The 15164-nt window shown below is 49.3% G+C and overlaps 1 protein-coding gene across 7 annotated transcripts in view; it reads right to left on the bottom strand.

Moving 5' to 3' along the window:
* The window catches only part of GRIK4 (glutamate ionotropic receptor kainate type subunit 4), a 392975-nt gene that overhangs the window by 26236 nt on the left and 351575 nt on the right, over window positions 1-15164 (bottom strand). For all 7 annotated transcript variants that reach the window (XM_088843015.1, XM_088843018.1, XM_088843016.1 and 4 more), the window contains 2 exons: window positions 7285-7394; window positions 3169-3342 (listed from right to left, as the gene is read on the bottom strand). In XM_088843015.1, coding sequence (XP_088699141.1) covers window positions 3169-3342; window positions 7285-7394 — 284 coding nt within the window. The remainder of the gene's footprint in view (window positions 1-3168; window positions 3343-7284; window positions 7395-15164) is intronic.

The raw sequence follows: 15164 nt of genomic DNA, 5'->3' as shown, positions 1-15164 counted from the left end.
CAGGGAGGTGAAATTCTTATTCTGTAAACCGAGGCTCAGAGAAGCAAAGTCACATGGCCAAGTAACACATGGAGAAATTCGTCTTCTAAAACCAGTTCTACAAATCGTCAGAGCAGGAGCTCTTCTAGACAAACTGATGACAAGCACCTTTGAGCCGCTAAGAAGCCGGAATTAGAAAACACTCTTACAAAGGTCATGCTATTTCAAAATGGAAGGTTGTTTCATTGGGTAGATCGAACTCATTTAAAATTAGAATAGCTCTGCAACTCAGGCAGCACACACACTAAAGTCATTAAAACCAGTTTGTTCACTTAAGTAGGTTAAACAGGACTTCTACCATCTGGTCAGCAGTATGGATCTGCTTTCTAATCCATTTGTTTATAGGGGTTCAAAGATATATGTAAGCATAACTGAGGCTGGCGAATCGCCAAATTCTGAATCAGTGGAGTCTGAATTAATGAGGCTTCAATTCATTACGAAGACATTGCCAACGAAGGAACAGTGTTTGCCATGGGCTGCGGCAGGGCCGCTTGCAGGTGGGTTTGCAAGAGCAGAAAGTCCCATCACCCCCTTGGCCTGAGGGCTTTCTTCCAGGAATGAAAGGACAGGTGCACCCATCAACTTGATGGGCACATCCACATGCCAGCCCACCAGATCCGTGCCTCAGACCACCAGTAAGAGATCTGGTTTTAGTTCTGGTTTTGTCTAATTCCACCTATGAGACCTTGGGGGAAAGCTACACAACTCCTCTGAGGTCATTTGCTTGTCTAATAAATGGGGGATAATAATGCCTGCTTTGTGTTACAAAGCAGTGGTAAAGAATCCACCTGCCAGTGCAGGAGATACAAGACACTGAGGTTTGATCCCTGGGTCAGGAAGATCCCCTGGAGGAGGAAATGGCAACCCACTCCAGTATTCTTGCCTGGCAGGCCACGGTCCATGGGGTCGCAGAGAGTTGGACATGACTTAGCGACTGAACACCCTAATAATGCCTGGTTGGATCAGATCAGATAACATGTCATTAGTGACTGATTATCTGTGAAGGATGAGATGAGCATGAGATACAGAGACAAGTAGAGACAGTCCCATTTCATCAAAAATGGGATGAAGGTCACTTGTCTACCTTCCCTACTGGTGACCTGTAAGGGCCAGGAGTCCCTCCATCCTCAAATTGGCTTTCCTGCTCCTGCCAGAGTTCTTACACCCTCCTGGAAGTTGCTTCTCATGAGCCTCCCCCAGAGGAGGCTGGGGGTGAGTGGTCCCCAGGTGGAGGTGAGCATTCGGAAGTTGCTCTGATCCACTGTTGTGGGTTAATGAGCCCTGGGTGTGGACATGACCTCAGAGCTGGCTGGGGAGGTTCCCTCAACCACACAGCTACACTCTGGCATCTGTTTCACCCTGGACAGCTATGTGGCTGTTTTTGCCAATGGTCACAGGGGACAGTTCCAAGAGCCTAAGTAGCTCATTGCAAACCCATCGCCTCTGCTGAGAAAGCTCCCTCCAGAGGGGTCACCAGAACCTTGCTCCTGTGCCAAAGGGGCATTTTATTGTGAAGCTGGCATTCTTGTTAGAGACATGGCATTTTCTGTCACTTGCTCTGGATGAGGATGCCATGGTACGCCACGAAGGCCAGGTCCTCTGACCTCCCACTGTCCAGGAAGCCAACAAACTGAGGCTGTGATTTCATAACCAAGAGCTCCCAGAGGAAGACGGGCACACCAACACCCCTGGGTCAGGCTGGGAGGGCCGAGCCTCCCTCCCACACCCTACTCTGCAGCAGGGTAATCGAGTCACCTGGGGCCAGCTATTTAAAGCCCTCCTGAGCCAGTGGGCTGAGTCAACAACCTGCAGGACAGGTGGTCCTCTCGGCACCAGGGCAGATGTCCTCTAGAGGAGGGAATTCCTGGAGGTGTGAGCTGATAGGTTAAGGGAGCAGGCAATGGAGCCCCACTTGTGGCACATGGTAACATGCCCCTTTGGAAGGAAAGCCCAGGTAGAAAGCGATCAAAATCTGCAGTTGATGTCTCATCTCCGGGTTTCAGCACAGATTTCCTGGATTTTTGAGAGAGTTCTGCGACTGTGCCTGCCAAAGTCTCCTTTCTGCCGGGGAACGTGAGGCCCGGCTCCCCAGGTGATATGCTCAGTGACTCCTGGGCTGGATGTGATAGTGGGTGAGCATCCTGCCCCAGTGATTTAAATCCTACTGTATTTGTCACTTATCAGTCCCAGTTGTGTTTCCACCTGCTAGGATCAGCCCCAGTCCAGTGACTCCCAGGTAACTGTCTAGACGCTCTACCATCCCCAGCATCCTCATCCCTTCCCCTTTCCTCCAGCTTACACAGGCTGAGAAGGAGGGGAGAGAATGAAGGCTTTAAGTCCTAAAAGCTGTGACACCAAACCCGATTGGTGAGTTTTAAAGTGAGGACGGAGAACTTGCCTCTTAAGGAGACATCGATATTTAATTTCCCCCCAAAATGAATGGTCTAATAGCAATGATCAGTTCAAACATTTATGTGGCACTTCCAAATTTTCAGGGAACTTTCCCACACCTTGAATCATTTCACCCTCTTCCTTTCGCCCTGCCTGATCCAAGAGGAGGAGGAGCTGGCCAACAGCCCTGTGGACCCTGCTATCAACTTAGAACCTGAGGTCCCATCCAACTCTGAGCCACTAAGAGCTTGCATTTTTCCACACCTGCTGAGGTGGACATGCCTGGCAGGCCCAGCGGCAGGAGCAGAGGGACAGAGCTCCAGAAAACTGCTGGAGGAGAAGTGATGTGACTTGGGGTTGGTGGGGGGAGGGCAGGGACTTCCTGCTACACACTGTGCACATTTGCACAAATTTGCACATGACTTCTTAGGCCCTGCATCTCAAATGCCAGTCATTCTCAGGTCAGGAAGTTATAACTGCCTTGCTGTGGGCTTTCAAGGCATTTTCTCACTGGGTCTCCTTTTGTGCCTTGGCTCCTCTCCCATCTCCAAGGTGGGGGTGGGGAGGGGGGTGGGACAGGGAAGGAGAGAAGATGGCACAAAGCGCACCCCCCACTGCACCTCCCCCCACCCCACCCCACCAGCCCTCTGAGCTGGCAGAGGCTGTCCAAGGGCGGAGCTGAGGTTCCTGCCTGCAGGAAGCCGGATCAGGGCTCACCTGAGGGCCCCAGGATCTTACCAGACGCCACTGACACAGCGGGTGGATAAGGCGCGTGGGGCGATGGTAGAGCCCTGCTGCATGAAGCCCCCGACCGGAAACCAGAGGCTGTTGCCCAGGGAGTACTGATTCACAAGGAGGTTGCACCGGCCCTGGGCACACGGGTGGGGGCTGTACCACTCGTAGGGGGTCAGTCTGTGGGAGAAAGGAACACACATCAGTGCCATGGAGGGTGGGCATGAAGAAGAGGTGCTGGGGGGGGTGGGGGTGCTTTTCTTCCTGGCCTGACCCCTGGACCTTGGTAGCTGCCTGTGGCCTTGGGCAAGCCAGCTCCCTTCTGTTGGATTATGTTGGCAGTTTCGGAACTTTCTTTAATCAAAGAAACATCTTAATTTTTTCAAAATAAATCAAGTCACAGGGGTGGATGGCGGGGAAACGCTTGTTCTGTCTTTTTTGGTCCCCCAAAGTGACCACAGAGAGAACCGTAGGGCCCCACAGAGCTGTGGATTGAAAACTCTCAACCCAGAGTGGATATTCTCAAAATGTAACTGACATCAGAATCACCAAGAAGGCTTGTGAAAACAGGGATCGTTGGGCCACAGCCCTGAAGTGTCAGATTCGCTAAGTCTGGGTGAGGCCTACGAATCTGCAGGTTCCTGGGGGAAGGGGATGCCACTGGTCCAGGGACCACACTTTGCAAACCACTGGCCCCAGTGGTTCCCTCCGGCCCTGGTTCTCAACCCTGTGTTTCAGACTCACCCAGGAGGTTTTTTAAAAATGCCAACACCTGGATTCCATGCCCAGAGGTTCTGATTTCATTTGTCCAGATATGGCCTGGGCCTCAGCATGTCTTAGGCTCCCTGGATGAGTGTGATGGGCACAGAGGGTTGACAAGGCACACAGGTTCCTTCGACTGTCCCTCGCAGCCTCACGCTGGCCTCTCTCCCAGCAGTACCTCTGATGTCTCTGATGCCCTATCTTCCTGCCCACCAGACACATGCCCTCCCTCCTCTTCCCCAGCCTGCCTCCCACACAAAGCCTTCCAGCTCTGATGTGGGAGACACATCTGGACGTATGCCAAGAAGGGCAGGTCTGTGTGTTCACACGATGTCATCATCTTCCCCGGCCTTCCTGTCCCTTCACTCAGCCTAGTCTGCAGGTGCCATGCTGCAGGGCTGGTTCACATTTCCTTCACTGCTACTTGTTCCTGATTACAAGGCCAGTGTGCCATCTCTGGCCCCTGCCCCCATATGTCCTCCGTCCTTCCAGGGTCTGTGGTGTTGGATCGTACCCGTGGAGCTTCACCCCAGTGGCTCCCAAGCCCACAGGTGGTTGGATGTGAGCTTCAGAACTACAGATTCCCAGGGCCTCATCCCTAGAGATTCTGAGATGATCTGACTTAGACATTCAAGTTTTTTAAAGCTCCCTGTATGACTCTGATATCAGCTGGCTTGGGAACGGCTGCCATAGAGCAGTGGTTTTCAAACATCTTTTTCCCTCTAAAATCTTACCCAGAAGTACAATATATGAGAGAGAAAAGCGGAGCTGGTCTGAATGAAGACGAGCTGAGGCCGCAGAGCTCTGTGTGCCTAGCTTCTTCACTGCCCCTCCACGTGTCCGTGCCTACCAGGAGCCTCCAAGTCCCAGGGAACCCAGTTTGAAAGACAGTGCCTTGGGCCAGATTACCCTACCCTCAGATATTACTTATATAGGATATTATATGTTTTTTGCTGTTGTTGCTCAGTCGCTAAGTCCATGTTGGGCTGCAGCACGCCAGGCTCCTCTGTCCTTCACTGTCTCCTGGAGTTTGCTCAAATTCATGTCCATTGAGTCAGTGATGTCATCCAACCAACTCATCCTCTGTTGCCCCCTTCTCCTCCAGCCTTCAATCTTGCCCAGCATCAGGGTCTTTTCCAAGGAACTAGCTCTTCATATCAAGTGGCCTGTGTGTCTGTGTGTGTGTATATATATATATATATACATATTGTATGATATATATGATGTATGATCAGACCTCTAGTATAGTTTTTTGGTTCATCTTTTTGTTAATTCTGGATCCTGGGGGGGCAGTGTGTATGTGTGAATGCGGATGGCAGGAGAGAGGGGCTCTTTAAGCCCCCAGGGCTGCTTGAAAAGCTTCAGGCTGTGGCAGGCAGGGTGAAGCAGTCTTGTGTGTGTGTGTTTATGTATGTATCTGATAGCTACGCCCTAATAACACTTCCAGGCCCTAGAGGCCACCTGAGAACCAAGACTTTCTACACACAGGGGCTCAATCAAAGGGGATAAGAGCGAATTCCAGGGCAGCAGAGCCAAGACTCAGGCAGACATCTTCCTGTGAGCTGCCGCAGACAGCCCAGTGAAGTGCAGAGGGGACGTGTCGATGGTGTGCCAGCTCCTGCGCCTCGCCAGTCGACACTGACAACAGATACTTGACAGTGGCCATGGCTACAGGCCCAAGGAGGGTAGGTGGCACCCAAGTGGCAAATGCAGCACCCTGTGATGATGACCAGGTTGTAAGCAAGGCCTTTCCCCCTTTGGCTGGATCTCAGGGGTCGGGAATGACTTCCTGAATGTGGCTTTGATCTCCACTGGAAGAGGCATGGAGTAGGTGATGCCGTGCCTCTTGGGCAGGCTGGGAATTGCCCCAGGGGTTCATACTCCGAAGATCCTTGGGATCCATTTTCATTTTTTAAAATTTATTTTTAATTGGGGGGAAATTGCTTCACAATGTTGTGTTGGTTCCTGGTGCGGGTGTGTGTGTGTGTGTGTGTGTGTGTATGCGTTAGTTGTTTGGTTGTGTCCAACTCTTTGAGAGCCCATAGCCATAGCCCACCAAGCTTCTCTATCCATGGGATTCTCCAGGCAAGAATACTGGAGTTGGTAGCTATTTCCTTTTCCAGGGGATCTTCCCGACCCAGGGATCGAACCTGGGTCTCCTGCATTGCAAGCGGAGGATTCTTTACCATCTGAGCCACCAGGGAAGCCTGGTCTCCTCTGTACAACGATGCAAATCACCCATAATTATACACACATCACCTCCTTCCTGGGAGTTCCATCTTCTAGCTGGAGGGAGCACAGGCTCCCCTTTGAACAATGAATTGATGTGCTTCTGGGGAAGACCCCACCCCATAGAGGTGGAGCGTTCACTATAGAATAGGCCAGCACTGCCCCTGTAGCCCCGAGGCAGAGGAGAGCAGACAGCTGAACCAGAGCCACTGTCAGCCCCCTAGACTCTCACTCTGAGTGGGTCTTGGCTCCTCTGAGGTGATCAGCTGAGCTCTGAGCAGGAAGCAGGGATCTGCATGAATGACCCTGAACCACAGGAGCTGGATCTTCCTCTGGATAGTAAGTGGGCTCTCCTGAAGCCCAACTTAGCCTCAGAGAGAAACAACCCTCTCTGCACATCCTCCTGAGATGCTCCTTGGCTTCTTCCTGGGCTTAGGGACACTCTCTCGTGTCCAGGGAGATGGGGGTGGGGATTTCTTGTCCTTCTCGACTCCCAATCTGGACCATGTGTCTCAACTCAGTGCTCCTTGCCAGTGCTGCTCTCCATCCTGCCCTGCTGCTGCCAGCCGCCCTGCACGGTCGCCATTCAACAAGGCAGCTGTGTTTTCACAGACAGACCCAGGCTGGGGAAGGGCCAGGCCCTCTGCAGAGGAGGCCGTCTCCCTCGCCTGTGTCACCGAGGCTGCCAGTTCCCCACTCCGGATTTGCAGGCTCTGTTTCCTGTCACTCAGCACTTTGTGGCAGGTCCTGGCGAGGACAGATGCCAGGGCAGCCAAAGGCAGGGCACTTAATCAGAGTAATCTTCCCACCACCTTCCTCCCCTCTCTCCCCCAAGGCAAGGAGCTGGAGACTGGGGAACGAGACGGGTAAGAGGCAAGGGGCACAAATTCAGACAAGCTCGCCTGTCTGTGTTGTGCATATCAGGGGACGGGCACGTAGATGGATGGACGGGCAGTGCCCAGCTGACAGCCTGGCCGAGTGGCTCAGGTCCTGAGTCCGTCTCCCATTCCTCTAGTTTGGCACCAAGTTCTTCTCCACCCGCCGCCTCCTGCTCCCCACCCCCGCCGGTGCAGTTCCCAGAGGTGGACACGAGGTGGCGGTGTGAGGACAGGGAAGGGGAGAAGCCAGTACCGAGCCACAAGGAAGAGGACGCAGCTGACGGCCAGATAGGCTAGAAGCATGAAGAGCCAGACGCCCGGAGAAAATGGGTCCAGGAAGGAGAAATAGCCAGGTCTGCGTCCCTGGAAATGGAGACAGAAACGAGATTCATGTATGCATTCAGTCAGCACAGCCCTTGGGCAGGGGAGGGCAGAGGGGTTGGTGAGCTGAGAATGGGCCCAGATTGCACTGCCTTGGGTTATGGGTGACTGGTTTAAATGACACAGGGGCTGAAGGTATAGAGAGGTCTGCTCTGAAACATCTACGCAGCCCTTAACTCAGTAGATGAAACTAAAGAACAGTCCAGGGCCTCATCACTTCCTAGGATGAAGGGGGCTCTGTGCTGGGCAATAGAACAGCCCTCAGTGTCCCTAATATGTGTCCCCATGTCCTCCAGGGGCAGCGTGGATGGACTCTGAAGCACCTTTGAGCTGTTGATGTCCAAGGACATGTAGCCCCGTCTCTGCCACTCACGTCTTTCTTACAAGGATGCTAATTCGACAGGCATCCTTGGTTTTTGGTTTGCAGGATGATCTCACATACAGTGAGACCTTCTCATGTAAACCTCAAACTGGGTTCTGTGAAGCACCCAGATTCTTATTTTCATTGTATTCAGAAAGAAATCAAAGCCCTAGGGCATTCAAGAGATGTGTCCAAGGTTAGACAGCTCATCAGTGGAAGAACTGCGACTCAAATGCGTGCTTGCTGAGACAAAGCCCAGGGCATCTGATGCAGCCCATGATACTGCGAAAAAAACATGGTTGTTCCCAGGCCAGGCAGAGTCATGGGAGCCAAAGGATGGAGCCAAGAACCAGCCAGAAAGCTGGGGACCACACTCTGGCGGGGGGGCATTTTCTGCAGGAAAGTGAGATGGAATGAGAAGGAAGGAATTTCAGAATCTGCTCCTGGTCTTCAGCAGTGTGGTCTCAGGCAAGTGCACACGCCTCTCCAGACTCCACTGGAGCTGATCTAGATCAAAGGTAATACCCTGATGACCTGCAGCCCACAGACCACTTGTTTGTGGACTTGTAGTGTTTATTCATTTGGATAAGCTGTCAACATTAAGTGACTAGGACGTTTCATAGAAAAATCCAGATTTCTGGCTTTAAAAATGGATAATCTGGCCACATTGGGTCTAATTCTCAACTAGCTGGAGCTGAGTGGTGGCTGTTCACTCAAGACAGGCTCCCACTCTATAGCTCCCACTGCTTCCCTGGTCTTGAACCAGGCTTGCTTCTCCCACTTACTATGAAACCACTGGAACAGCTGCTCCCTAAAGACCATTCTAAATAGAAAATGATATGACTTTATGATTCCAGGAATCTAGGAGGTCCATGGATAGGGTAGAAAACCAGTATTAAGCTCAGGGGTGCTATGAACAGGTAAACTTTCAAGTTCAAGGACATATCAGGCATGGCACAACCTGCTGTCAGTATCAAGGTATGTCATTTTGCACTGGGGTTCCCAGAGACAACAAGGGGAGCTATCTATGCCAATACTGAGCTGATCTCAATCAGCTTTCTGGGCTTTTGTTATCCAAGGACAGCCAGACCATGAGATCATGCTGAGAAACTGCAGGCAACAACAGCTGCTCTCAAGACAGCATCTAAGGAGCAGGGGAGACAATGCTGCAAGGTCCCGTTGTATTTGCACAAACCCCCATTGTGGGTGATTTTCAACTGCTCTTCTGGTGAGTTCTCCATCCCTTCCAGTAAGCCAATAGACAAATTCCCAAAACACTTGGGAGTATAATTTTATTCTCCCACAGAGGACACAGTCCAGAGGGTACAGAGTGAAGAAGTCAAAGCTTACCCTCTTCCAGTGGGGCACTGGTTCTTGGATCCTGAAGCCCTTCATCAGTGTGACAGTGACCCCTGGGGTGGTCTGTCTGAAACTGTATTTCTCTCTCAGTGTGGCTTAGACCAGGGAACTGCCCTCTGATACCAATTGCAATTTTTCTGCTCCACGTGTGTTCATGTTGAGCTGCAGAGAACCCTCAGGTGACTGGGAAAATAAAACAGCTTGAGGGACAAAGCCCAGTGACCAGGGGAACAGGAGAGAAATAGGGAGAAGACCATTTGAGTATGTATAGGCCTATCACTAGGTAAATTGTCTAACAGGAAGAAGGATGCAAGAGAGCAGAATTGGAGTCCCGTTAGTCATTCCCGTGTCCATCATGGACTAACCATGCCTTCATCATCATCCTTAGAGCTGGTGCAAATGCAGGAAGATTCAGACTGAGTCCAGAAGGGAATGAAGATGCTCATTACGTCTACACACCTGCTGCAGAAAATCACTAGCTTGGGCCACTCCTTCTATCCCCTGGAGCTTCTCTGGGCAAGTGTACATGAATTCTACACCTGTCACTCATGACTACTTCACTCTGTGTCTCCCAACTGAGAGATATCCAGGAGAAAAAAATTCTTTCATTGTTGCTCTCTGAATCTGAAACCCCATTAGATGCTCAATGTCAGAAATCTATACCTGATTATATCACAACGAATGAAATTGAGGAAAATGACAGCACTATTTAAAGCTGCCATATTTGGTTATGGGTGATAAGAAATGATGCACAGCCATGGGAAAAATTCCTGGAGACTTAAGTTATAAAACATAGCGCATCACAGAAACAAGGATCAAGACATAAACAGAGCTCCCCTGGAAACATATCAGTCACGTTGGCAAGGCAACATCTGATTCCATGTGTGATTGACTGACGCCAACCAGAAGAGCAAGGAATGGGCAGTCATTTGAGATGTGGGTCTGGGCTTGCACAGACTAGGCTTGGACTGAGCCCAAGCTGTTTTTATGATGCCAAAGAGAAGTATGTTACTTGCAAGGCTCTGAACGCCTCCCGTTTTTTTCTATGTGGATGCTTTCGATTGCTTCCTTCCCAACAGACCTCTGAGTTATTGGTGCTGGGGGGTAGATCAGGTGTCACATGCCACTGGCATTTCTTCCTAATAACAGGTTTTCCTTAACCCATTGGATATATGGATATATGATGGTGACACTTTTCTTCAGAAGAACTCAAAATGCTTCACTATGTTCTTTGGATTTCAGTACTCAGTTCTCCATATTGACAAATGGAAGAAATGGGACCCAGGGAGGTTAAGTGCCGTGCTCACATCACTGGTGATGGTTTCAATTTCTCTGGTGCTCGTTTGTCAAGCTGTGCCATAGGGATACCGTGCTCTCCTTCTTTCAAACAGCAGCTGTACCGCATCTTCCTCTCCGTTTTATCTTTACAATTTGCTTCAATAAACTCCCTAATTAATCCCATGCCTTCTCCCCAATGCCAACAGAATCCCAGCCTACTCGATCTCGCCCCCTTAAAGTACTCTAAACATTATTTATTTATACCCATCATCATTGAAGACTCTTGAGAGTCCCTTGGACAGCAAGGAGATCAACCCAGTCAATCCTAAAGGAAATCAACCCTGAATATTCATTGGAAGGACTGATTCTGAAGCAGAAACTCCAGTACTTTGGCTACCTGATGCGAAGAACTGACTCATTGGGAAAGACCCTGATGTTGAGAAAGATTGAAGGTAGGAGAAGGGGGCAACAGAGGATGAGATGGCTGGATAGCATCACCAATTATTGAATTGGTGACACTGGGACATTAGTTTGAGCAAGTTCTGGGAGTTGGTGATGGACAGGGAAGCCTGGTGTGCTGCAGTCCATGGGGTCGAAAAGAATCAGACATGACTGAGCGAGTCAACAACAGCAAACCATCCTCTATTGGGACTCTGTTATTGATTTACACATGTCTCTGTTGACTACACTTTGGGCCTGTTCCTCCTGGTGAAGACAACCACTTTGAAGGTAGATAATTGGTGATACAGAGTCTATGCCCCAAATGTCTAGGACAGGCCAAGCCCTGTAAATGGGGCTGCAAATTAGATGGCACCAAAACGGGAACTGGTTCCTTGATTTTTGCACGGTGCTTCAGACTGACCACATCAGAGCCAGCATCACGGATGCTGTTGGATTGTGAGCGAGATGGGGCCGGTCACCAAACGACTACATCCCTGAGTGGCGAGGCCCTTTGAATGTCAGCAGTGGAGCTGTTCATGGAGTTACAGAGTGGAACTAATCTCCTCTTGCCTGGTGAAAATTCCTCTTATCCTTAAAAAAATCCATAAACTCACTGATACTTCATTCCACATTTACTGGAAGAAATGACATTATAGTAGGAAAGTAATTGCTTGCCCAGAGTCTGGAGCCAAATACATAAGGACATTAAGGCCAGGCAGTACAGGACAGGTAATGAACTAACACACAGACGCTGGAGTCAGCCTGCCCAGGAGTGAATCCCGGCTGCATCATATACAGTTATGGGATCCTAGGCACGTTACGTAAGCTCTCGAGGTCTCCACGTGAATCCCGGCTGCACCATATACAGTTATGGGATCCTAGGCACGTTACGTAAGCTCTCGAGGTCTCCACATCTTCTTCTGTAACATGGGGGTAATCATAAAACCTACCCTATGCACTGTTTTAACACACAGTAAGTGCTAATACTTTGGGGCTTCCCTGGTGGCTCAGAGGTTAAAGCGTCTGCCTCCAATGCAGGAGACCCGGGTTCGATCCCTGGGTCGGGAAGATCCCCTGGCGAAGGAAATGGTAACCCACTCCAGTATTCTTGCCTGGAGAATCCCATGGACGGAGAAGCCTGGTAGGCTACAGCCCACGGGGTCGCAAAGAGTCGGACACGACTGAGCGACGGAACGGAACGAAGTGCTATATAAGTGTTGGCTCCCCCCTCCAAGTCTAATGGGCTTCCCTGGTGGTTCAGAGGTAAAGAATCCACCTGCCAACGCGGGAGACGCAGGTTCGAGCCCTGGGTGGGAAAGATCCCTTGGAGGAGGGCATGGCAACCCACTCCAGTACTCTAGACTGGGAAATCCCGTGGACAGAGGAGCCTGGTAGGCTACAGTCCATGGGGTCGCAAAGAATCGGACACGACTGAGCGACTGAACAATAACTGTCTAATGGTAGGCATGCGTGAGAGAGGTGGGGGAGATGGTGTCTGGCGAAAGAGGGAGCCTCCTTTTATGGCCCTCCCTCATGGACAAGAAATCCAGTTTTCTGTCCTGTAGTAGCACATGCTAAAGATGCTTGGAGGGAGAATTCCATCTGGCCACATTCCCTTTCTATAACTCCTAGAGTTTTTGTGGGTTATAATACATGAATCATGAGGGTTTCCCCAGGGCTCCCCCAGGAAGTGATTAGGGTAATACCAAGTTCTCTTCTGGAAGGCTGGCTCTTAGAAGCCGGTAATTGCAAGCTTTGAAACTCAGTTCCACCTCAGCCTTCTCAAAGAAGTCAAGACACAGTGGCTCAGATGTACAGCGGACTCTCCTGCGTCTGTGTGAGGGCTGGGCACCCTTGTCACCATCTCCTGACACACAGACTTGTGACATCAATGCTCTTCCTTCTCTTTCTCCAGCAGAATTCTTCCCTCTCCAGCAGAACCAGTGACAAAAGCTCATCCTGTCCTCCGTGTGGTCTTGCCACTCTGTAGGACTAAATGGCCATTCATATAGAGGTTTCTTTCCACTACCAATTGTCATCAGTGGTCAGGAAAACACTCTTTAGGGCTAAAGAAACAGATAAGACAGACACAGTCTCCATGAATCCTTCTGGAAGAAGCAGAAGGAGGTGACTCTTGGTCCACCCCAGGAACCCATGGGTAACTCCCTCAGTGTGTCTGCAGTGGACTGTCTTGATATTTTGGTTTAGCGTGCACTTCCCACCTCTGACTCCAAGAGGAAAAAAGAAGTAAGCAATTAATTCCTCTTCACTTAAAACACCCAGATAGGGTTGTTGCCTTTATAATCCAGATGCTGGTATATCTATTTTCACTTTGCTGATTGGGAATCTGGCACAAGAAAACTTAAGTTCTAAACCTGGTCCTGACCTTGACTCTCTGAGTGATCTTAGGTGAACCACTCTGCTTCTCTGGGTGCTGTTTTCTCCTTCTAGAAAGTGGAACACCACAATCAACAAAAGTGGGGATGTGAGAGTTACCATAGTAACATTGATAAAATCCCTGAGCTTCTTGAGAGAGGAGCACTCTATAAGTTACCAATATTAACGTGATTATACATCCAGAGAACCATACTTCCATTATATGGGCTATCAGGTTACTTAGTTTTAAGGAATAGAACTTTATTCATTTTCTATTTTATTATAACAGAGTATTAAGCAGTATTAGAAATGATTCATTGGTTTACTAAGCATTATTCTCCATTTTCCTAGACAGCCTTTCTGAGATGAAACAGACCTTCTTGAAAAACGACTAATACATCCAGAAAAAATGCCAGGTGTTAATTTAATGTTGACATTTATTTCTTGCTCATTTTTTAATTTAATCACTGTTTGCTTTTTTTTTTTTTTACTTTTCTTTAGAGAGATGATTCTTGCCAAGGGTTAAGAAGAGAAAAAGAACAAAGTGTCAGACTTTCACATTTGTCAAAGAGGGAGCAGGACATGGCAGGGGAAAATAATTAACTCATATTTTCTGAAAACTTATTCACTTATTTACCTATTTTTGATGGTCCTGGCTGTGGCACACGGGCACTTGGTTGGGGCATGTGGGATTTCTTTAGTTGTGGCGAGTTGGGGATACTTTCCAGCTGTGGCCTGCAAGCTCAGTAGTTGTGGCTCATGGGCTTAGCTTCCGTGAGCCATGTGGGATCTCAGTTTCCAGACCAGGGATCGAACCCGTGTCTCCTGCATGGGCAGGCAGATTCTTAACTACTGGACCACCAGGGAAATCTCACTGACTCACATTTTCATGGGAGCCTTAGATGCTCTGGCTGGTTCAGGATACTATATGGGATCATAGATAGTATCATCAGATTAGAAAGGGTCTTGAAAGATCACCTAACACATGTCCTTGACACAAAGAAATATAAGTCCTATACCATAAAGATAGATCACTGAAGTATATGGACCTGGAGACTGAAAACCTGGGTTCTGTGCCACTCCCACCATTGCACCATCTTTCTTCTTTCCCCTGCACCACCAGCCATCACTGACCTCACAATCCTTCTGTGTGAAACGAGAATTCTACTGTCTGCCTTGGGGGGTTGCTGTAGTAAACCAGAAATTGTTATGTGAAAGTGCTTCATGAATAAGGAGGCATCAGATGATGTTAGTCAACATGCAAATGTCCTGGACATGCACCCAACCTCCTTGAATATATTGATGCTGAATTTTTTAAACTTGATTATCCATTTGGGGCCTCTATGTGCCAAATGTCAAACCCCAGGTTGGCTTCTGGCATGTTCTGGTGAGGCCTTGCTCCAACAGTAAGTGTGTGCTTGAGGCATACAAACTTTACTTTAATATTAATCTGAGCAAAACATCATTAGGCAAATTGCTGCTGTAGAAAAATAAGAGAGAGAAAACTACATGACATACTCTAACATCAAATGTGAATGTTTTTGATTTTCTGTGCTCTTCTCCCTTTCATTCACAGATATTTGGGAGCTTATAGTATGCATCAGTTCTATAAAACTCTGCACTACAAAATGAACAATTCTATGAACCCCCCTGGACTACAAAATGCTCTTGGGGTTATACTGCTATGCTACATACTGAACTTCTCAATAAGGAATGAGCTAATATGCCAAGGAAATAAAGAGAGTCCTGAACTTCTGATGTCCCCAGTCATTGGACTCCCATCTGTGGAGTACAAGGGGACACTCCAGATTCTAAAGGCTGGGCCCTCTATGTTTGACCTGGAAGCTCATCTGGCTTGTGTCAGGGGTTCTGAGACCTTCTCAGGAGGGTGCTTTGCTGTCTGTGGGATGCGCAGGCATCAGGGCGGGAGGGAGTAA

The sequence above is a fragment of the Moschus berezovskii genome, chromosome 14 (genome assembly GCF_049115385.1).
Source record: "Moschus berezovskii isolate FMDL1 chromosome 14, NW_MosBer_1.0, whole genome shotgun sequence".
In the NCBI taxonomy this organism is placed as follows: Eukaryota; Metazoa; Chordata; class Mammalia; order Artiodactyla; family Moschidae; genus Moschus; species Moschus berezovskii.
This window is presented reverse-complemented; position numbering and strand designations above follow the sequence as displayed.